This window comes from Theobroma umbraticum, unplaced genomic scaffold (genome assembly GCF_002168275.2).
Source record: "Theobroma umbraticum cultivar Fairchild unplaced genomic scaffold, ASM216827v3 scaffold_44.0, whole genome shotgun sequence".
NCBI lineage: Eukaryota > Viridiplantae > Streptophyta > Magnoliopsida > Malvales > Malvaceae > Theobroma > Theobroma umbraticum.
Window position 1 is genome coordinate 4008265 of NW_018397255.1, and position 9079 is coordinate 4017343.

The 9079-nt window shown below is 26.3% G+C and overlaps 1 protein-coding gene across 2 annotated transcripts in view; it reads right to left on the reverse strand.

Annotated features, from left to right (window-relative positions):
* Nucleotides 1-2726, reverse strand: part of SVP (K-box region and MADS-box transcription factor family protein) — an 8558-nt gene extending 5832 nt beyond the window's left edge. The window contains exons 1-2 of one of the 2 annotated variants that reach the window (XM_021418838.1): nt 2492-2726; nt 1815-2056 (exon numbers count right to left, since the gene is read on the reverse strand). In XM_021418838.1, the coding sequence (XP_021274513.1) occupies nt 1815-1996 (182 nt within the window). In that variant the 5' untranslated portion in view covers nt 1997-2056; nt 2492-2726. The remainder of the gene's footprint in view (nt 1-1814; nt 2057-2491) is intronic. The other variant, XM_021418839.2, reaches the window with a different exon arrangement.
* Between the last annotated feature and the right edge of the window lie 6353 nt (nt 2727-9079).

Consider the following 9079-nt stretch of genomic DNA (forward strand, 5'->3'; position numbering starts at 1 on the left):
CCATACTCGATGTTTTACTTGTGAGGAGAAGGGACACTTCTTTTGCTTGCCCACAAAGAAGGGTGAACTTAGCAGAATTTAGGGAAGAATTAAAACCTATTTATGATAAATATGATGAGAAAATATAGGAAATTGATGTGTATCCTGCACAAAGTGTGTCATTAGTGGTACAAAGAGTGATGACAACAATAGTAAATGAGGAAGAAAAAGATTGGAGGAGGCAAAGTAAAGACACAAAGTACCAGTAACTACTCAATACTATAGGAGGTAACTTGGATGATGAAGCTTTATGCGATGTTGTGCCAATGGATGTTGGTCATATTCTTGTTGATAGCCCTTGGTTGTATGATCATGATATGGATCATAAGATGAAGCCAAATACCTATTCCTTTTACAAGGACAACAAGAGGTATACTTTATATCCTCTAAAAGAAGAGACTAAGCAATTGGCAACTTCAAGCCCCACAAGCCGCAAAATTGCTGGGTATTTATCTGCTGAAAATTTTAAAGCTGAAAGTAGTAACGAAGAGAAGTTGAAACAAGTGAATACAGACATCTATGAGAAGTATATTAAGGCCTATTCGTTTAGTTTTTTTTTTCTAACCCAAAGGGGACTGATGCAGACGCATCAAGAATTCTATTTTATTTAATATTTTCATTAGCTTAGGATTTTATTTTCATTATTTTATTTCGTTTGAGATTTTTTTTCCTATTTTTATTAAAACTTTAGTACTTTAAGTCTTTATTTAGGATTAGGATTACTATTTGATTATAGGATTATTATTATCATCTTTTATTATTTTTGAATATTTATTCAAGAAGTTTATTTTAAAACCCAATTATTTCTTCCCGTTAGGAATTATTGGCGGATAATTATGACAACCACAAATTTATATGTAAATGCATCAGGTTAACTTGTATGAACGTCTTTTCCTTCTTGCGTACTATAGTAGCATTATTGTCCAAGTACATTATGGGTGGTTCCTGTTATACTTGTGTTACAAATAAGTACTTCAGTCTCTCAGAGACCAATGTCTGTTCACGTGAGAGCCAGAGAAAGGAATTCTCCAGTTTCAGAAATGAGAAAAGGAAGGACAAGACTCATAGAAACAACCAATGAACAATAGCATTAGAAATGTATACTACCCTTCCAACAAACTACAAAGTTGCATTTTTTTCTTATGGAAGTACAAAAAGACTAGTACTCCCTCATAAGTTTCACTGAAGAAAATTTGTAAATTAACAAAACAAACCATATAAGACCAAAAACACCACGGCCAAGGAGTAAACTACATAGACAATGGATCAACAAACAAATATCCCCACCTGACACTATTACAGTGTCTCTACACCAACACCACCATATATTCAAGCTTATCTTCTTCCTGTACAGTAACACATATAGATCCACATAAAATGATAAAAATGATAAAAGTACAAAATAGACGAATTCCTCATCGATATCTGAGACTTCCATTTACAATTCCAACACAAAGAACAAAATATCCAACCTACAGTATACACATACTCTCTTCCATACCCCAATAATTTAAAACCCTTTTCATTCCCATCAAACTTACTGACTTTTATTAAAACGAAAAACAAAAATCAGAAGAAAGAACAAACTTCCTACTCTCAAGGATCTAAACAAGCACAGGCGTAAAAGGTAAAAACTCGTCATTTTTCTCAAAGTTCAAAACTTTGTCCCTTTTCCCACACTAAAGGCTATAATTTTACAACCACAACATGATTTATACATAAAAACAATTACAAAACAAGTGTTACAAAGAGTGAAAAAAAGAGAAAGAAGGTACCTTGAGCTAGCATACTGAAAGAGCTTGCCAGTAGATGAGAAAATGACGAGAGCTACATCTGCATCACAGAGAATAGAGAGCTCCTCAGCTTTCTTAAACAACCCTCTTCTCCTTTTGGAAAAAGTCACCTGCCTAGCTGTAGCGTTAGCAATTTTCTTGATCTGAATCTTCTCTCTTGCCATTTTTTTTCGTTAACTTCTTCTTGTTCTTCTGTTCTCGACCTTGTTTCTTCCTAAATAAAACTACCAAAAAAAAAAGTTGTCTTCCGTTTTTTAGAGCACTTTCTCCAGTCAAACTTCCATTTAGAGAATGAACCAACATGTAATCAAGTAAAACTGGAAACCCCAACAACAGAAAACAAAGAAAAGTTTCTATAAATAGCGTTAGTAATAATTAAAAAGAAAAAAAGGAAAGGTAAAAAGGGTCAAGTCTGGGTTAAAATGGCGGCATTTTGCCAAATTTAGCGTCAAGTGTTCCGAGACAAAACCCTAAAAGGAAGAGAAGAAATGAAGTGAAAAGGACCCAACTTGAGTTGAGATCGAAAACAAAGAAACCATGAAAAAAAAAGGGCAAAAAACCCAAATTGAGTCTTTGAAAGTGGCAAAAGGAAGCCGGAAGAAGAAGAGTGAAAAATGATTGGTTAGGAAGGTATATTAATTTATTTCATATTTACTTACCAGTTTTGGTGGGTTTTTGCGTGCTGGGTTGGAGCCAGAGGTTGTTTTTTTGTTTCCGAGCTTGTTAAAAAGCCACCAATGTGGCTTTGGCCTTTGTGGTCGTCCAAGAAAGTGTGAAAAGAAAAGACCTTTGCTTTGGTCAGGGAAAAAGGAGGACCCTTTTTAGTGAAGCAGGGAGCTTTTTCTTTCTCCTTCCTCGTCTTTTTAGCTTGACTTGCTGAAAATGGGACTGAAGGGACCGGATTTGAGTAGCAACTTTGAACAGATGGGGCACAACTCACATATCATAAAATTTTAGGGCTTTATTTATAAATTTATGAAAATAGTAGTATTCTTATTTTTCTTTTTCTTTTTTCTATTCTTCATTTATAATAGTACATTTTCATCAAATTTATTTTGGTTAATATTTTTGCAAATCACAAAAGAGAAAACCTTTAAAATACTAATGGCAATCACTCTCCATAAATTTTTTTGACTTTTAATTAAACATAGATACTAATGTTTTGAGATGACAATTTCTTGATTAGTTTATATATTGATTCTTTTTTTTTTTGAAAGGTGGTTAGTTAATATATTGATTAACATCAATTGTTTTGTTAAGATTGAAACACAAAACATTCAAATAAAAAATAAAAAATTAAAAGAGAACAAATTTTAAATATTGCAAAATTTTCATATTTTGTCTTTTCTATTTCCTTTTTTTTCCTTCTTTTTCACTATTTTACCTTCCTTCCTCCTTGATTTGAAATGACATCCGTTAATCTTAAAGTACTATTATAAAATTTAATGCATCTCCCTTATCCGAGCCTGATTAACAATGTCGTATTAAAATTTGAACCCATTTATTTAGTTAAAAATGTTGAGAGTGCTCGTTACAAAATCTCACTCAAACCAAATTTAATAATAAAAAATAAAGTTTAAACATTTTTAATGTATTTTATTAATCAAAATTTGAGTTAATAAATTCAAGAGTAAATTATATATTTAAAAAAGATTTATATTTGATGCACTTTCAGTTCATCAAAATGTGTTACTTCATTAATAAGGTAAAATAAAAAATTTAAAAGACTTAAAATTAAATTTCAAAAAATTTGTAATAACTAATTAAACAAAAAAAATATTTTCACTTTTTTATCTCTCTCAACTGTTCTTTTTCCTTTTATCCTTCTCTCTTCAACTCCATCATCTTCTTTTTCCATGAAAATTGAATTTTGTAAAATTTTGCAACTTCAAGAGCAATTTTTAGATTTTTTTTTTATTCTTTTAAAAACCTAAGAGGGATTGAGAAAATATACTTTTCAAAAAATAAGATCGAGGAAAAAAGATTCAAATAAATAAATCTTATTAACAGAATTTTATTAAGTTAACAATTTTGCTTCTCAATAACAAGATTAAGCCAAAAAATTTTCTTCTCTTAAAGCCAATCCCACCTCTCTTTGTCATTGTGTTGCAAAGGGAAATTCATTTTCACTCAAATAAGTTAATTTTGAAACCCTTGTAAAATGGTTAGTAACATCCCATCTAAAAATGACTGATCTTTGTTTAAAATCTTAAAAATATGAAATTTAGTTAAAAATTAAAATGGTTATGTAACATATCCTGAACAATGATTTTGGTTCGAATACCAAAAAGCATATGATTTGGTTTAACATTTTAAATTTAAATTTATTAACATTTTAGATTTTAGTAAAATGGTTAAGTAACATCTCAAATGAATTTTGGTTTTCATAGGAATTTAGAGTTTTATGACTGCATTAAATGAAAAAAAAAAAAACCTAATGCCTATCAAAAAAGAACAATAACAATTTTGACTTAATCTTGATATTTAAAAGCGAAAATGTTGACTTATTTTTACAAAACTTATTTTTAATGAAAGATGAAAATGATAAAGTTAGAGAGACAGAGAAAAAAAAAAAAGAAAAAACGATTGAGATAGAAAAGTGAAAATATTTTATTTATTGTATAATTAATCATTATAAATTTTTTAATATTTAATTTTAAGTACAAAAAATTTTATTTTATATCATTAATAAGTTGACATAATTAATCATTATAGAAATATACTCTATCAGTGTATCAAACATAAATTCATACATTATCAGGGCATGTGCCACCTCAATAAAAAATAAATTGAAAACTTTAAGAGAGTTAAAAATAAATATTAATTTTTAAAAACTAAATATATTTTTTTCTCTCTTTCCAACTCCATCTCAACCAGTCTCTTGTTCTTTTCATGTTTTTGTTCTTCTTTACCATAAGTTCAAAACTCTAAATTCTTAATTTTGATTCTTAAAGATAATATATATTTCAATATTCTTCTTAGTTTACCGTATTTTATATATTGTGATTGTTTATTTTTCATTTTATTTGATTAACAAAAGAGATTTTTCCAACATCTTTGAAAATCACACAGTGAATACATCATTATAAAGTTTTAACATGATAATGCGGGACTCATGTTGTAAAGAATAAAAATGGATTTTTGTTTAAGACTATTTTTTTATTCATCTGTTCATAGATCTAAAAGGAGGTTGTGCTTGATTGATTTTTGTTTCATCCTATTTAATCTATAAAGAACTTGGAATATGTAGACTTACTGGGTACTAAAAAAAGTTTGGAGTTCTAGATTTTTTGTGAGCTGCACGTTGCTATGCAGGTTGGGACCTGTTGCATTAAGGCAATTATATTTCTTTTAGGGTTGATGTTTTGCTTTTCACCTTTTCCAATTGCTTTATTTATTTCATTCAACTGGCAACTGAACCATTGCTGAACAAATCAAAGATTTTGCCTCATTATCTATTATCACTTTTTTAAAGTAATTTCAAATAAAAGAGTGCAATAAATATTAAGAATTAAATTAAGAAGAAGAGTAATATAAATATTATTTTGAATAATCAAAATTAAGAATTTAGGATTTTATTTTTAAAAAAAATTAAGATTTTGAATCTATAGTGGTTGGGGGAAGAAGAGGAAGAGATTGAATAAGGGAGAGTTAGAGATATGAAAATTTGTTTTTTTTAAGTTTTTTAAAAAATTAATACTATTTATATTAAGTCCTTTAAAATTTTGAATTTATTTAAAATTTTTAATAATATTTATTTTTAAATCCCTTAAAGTTTGAATTTATTTTTTAATGAGGTGTAATGATTTTATGCCCTTACAAACCGTGTATAGAAATTTTACACTGTCAAGTGTATCAAATATAAACCCTTAAAAAAATTTTCAATTATAAACAATACAAATACTAAAAATAATATAAAAATTACAAAATCATTATCTATAATCGAATAACAAATATCTTAAGTTTACTACTCATATCTTACGCAAATCTATTTATAACATAGCATAATCGTATTTAAATAGATTGAATAAGGCTAAATACCCATTTACATATTAATTATTATCATTCTTCTTAATGTGGTCATAAAACAAGTCTAGAGACATGTGAGACTGAGAGCATGGACGCCAATCGTCGTTACTTATTATTATGGATATCCAATTAAATTAATTAAGAATTCATTTATTTAATACCTTTTTTATAAAAATTAAAATGCAAATAGCAAAAAATTCTACCAAACAAATTTAAGTCTAGATGTAGTGGCGTCAAGTTTGAGCTACAAAAATATTGCCGGCCTAGGTTTGGGTAGTAGCTTTATAGTGCCTTACCTAAACTCAGTACGTAATACGAGGAAACAATTAACTTAAGCTTTAAAATTCCCGCTACATCTACCCAATTAATTAATTCAAGTTTTTTAGTCATGCATTAAACCCAATTAGGCATAACCTAGTTCCACATTTGCTCATGCTTTGTTAAAAGAGAATTGAATAATTAAATGCAATTAGATTTGACAAATTGATTAGTCACACGGAAAGTTAGAGTTAGGTCAAATTCAAGTCGTTTCAATTTTTTTTAATTTAAATTATTTTAGGTTTAAGCCATTTGGATTTAAATTGTTGATTTTTAAAATAAAACCAATTTAAATTGTTTGAAATACAAGATATTGCAAATAATTTCAAATTTAAATTATTAACTTTTGTCATGAGATTAAATTAATTCAGATTCGAGTTAATTTTTTGAACGTGATCCACTTTACCAAATATATAAAATTTAATTAATCACTTTATAAAGAATGTGCACCGAGGAATGATCTCGTACATAACATTACTTAAATGCAATGTGATTGTGTGCTATACTATTATTGGACTAGAATTTATTGCGTAGAAATTGAAAGCTACAATAAAACTAAACCAAGATATCTTAAAACCAGAAAATAAGGGACCTGATGACGCCCATCAGAACAATAAACTGTGGGGAAAGGGAAAGAACAGAGAGAGTAAATGAATTCATAATCAATGCAAAGATGGCCCTGGACAACTACCAACCATTAATCCTTTGCATTAAACTCATTAATTGATACTCGTAATTTGGCATTAATGTAAGGTACCGTAGCAACTACAAATTTTAATTTAATTATAATTTTTAATTAATATTAAACTTGTTAAACTTTTTGAAATTTTGAATGTATGACCTACTTATTTATTGAAATATGTCAATATATTGATTTTGGTTTTCAATTTTGAGTTTTCATTTTATCATTTTTTAAATAAAAACTTTTCAAATATTAATATAGTATTCGAGCATTTAGCTCTTTTTCCAAAAAAAAAGTTGAGTTCGATTTTTTTTAAAATAAAAAGAAAAAAACTCTCCAAATATTGAAACAGTTACTGAATATTATTGTTGATAAGCTGGCCAAACCCTATATCGAACTGCTTACCCGAGCTTCAATTACAATGTTTTGAGGCTTGAGAGTAAGGATATCGGGTTAGTATTGATACTTTGCATAGGGATGATAATAGGGTACCTATATATACTTAATTTGGTTATATAAAATTAAAATACCCTATAATCAAATTGAAAACAAGTACGAATAGTGATTTCATTACTTGTATTGAATTCGAGTAGAGTTTAGACACCACTATTAGATACCCACTATCTAAACCCAATTATCATTTATAAATATTTTAATATTATTTTGATAATTAAATTAAAAATATATAATTTTTACAAACTTCATAAGCAATTTATTTTGTTAAAAACTAACAAATATATGAAAAATATAGTTATTTTACTTATTAATGTGATTACATTAATATATTTAAATTAAAAAATTATTAGATTATTAATTATGTTTAAATTATATGAATATCATATCATATTATAGAAGAATATAATTACTATTATATATATACTTTTAATATAAATATCTTTACTTTTTATTTTGTATTAACATTACAAAAATTATAACTTATAAAATTATTAATTACAATATATATACATTTTTTTTGTATAAACTTCTACTATATATATCTAAAGGGAAGTTGTGAGATTAGAATAGTTTCAAAATTTAATTTTTTTTTAATTTCATGTAATTAAAGATAAATTTATATAATTAATTAAATTAATTAATAAAACTATGATTATTAATTGACTATTAATGTCTTTTAATGTATATACTTTATATAAATTTGGTTAATTTATAAGAAACATAATTACTATTATATGTAGATATTAAAATATTTATAGTATATATACATTTTAAAAATAAACATATTTACTTTTTATTTTATGTTAACATTACAAAAATTATAACTTATAAAATTACTAATTATGTTTGAAATATTTGTTATTGATTATTTAAATTCAAATTTTATTATTTGTATGTTTTATTAATTCAATTATTAGTAAATTATAGAATATGTATGAGCAATATTATTATATATGGATACAGGTATGAATTCAAATTTGGATAATTAGGTACTCATGAATAGCATTTTAATAATATTTTTACATAATCATATTTTGTAACAAGTTAAGATAATTATAGGATAGTAGAGATGTATTAGGATTAAGATTAGAATAGTAATTTTTAAAAATATTTTGATAATTAATAAGGTTCGGGTATTTTATCTTTTATAGGATTAGGGTTTGGTACTTCAAAATTAACGAGTACCCTTACTCGTTGACAACCTTAATTTTGCTCAAGTTTCGATTGTTCAATTGTTTATATATGAAATTAAATAATATTTTATAATTATTTTTTGAGTATTTAATTTTGTGAATATTCAAATAATTGAATCATTAAATACTTCACCATTTTTCGTTACTAATAATTTTATCACTTAAATTCTAGATTCAAGTTATACAAATTAGTTAGATTGGGTTTGGTAAAGATTCTAAATTCAAATTGCTATGCATGCATTTGTATTTAAAAAAAATAACTAAATCGTAAACTTTTTAATAAAAAACGTTTACATTTCCCAATTTAGATATTGTTCACATATTAACAAAAAAAATTATTGGTATGAGTAAATTTGGAGAAATAATACGAAATAATTTTAGGCTTGGTTTTTTTTACTACTTAATTATTTTTTGCTTAGGATTTGATTTAAAGGTAAAAATGAATACTAGAAAAAAAAAAGCAAAATGTATGATTTTTTTTGTAAAAAGAGAAATTCAATTAATCAAACATTAACTTGCATCATTCTAGTCCATGGTAAGCCTAGTTTATCTGCTAATAAAATAGAGGA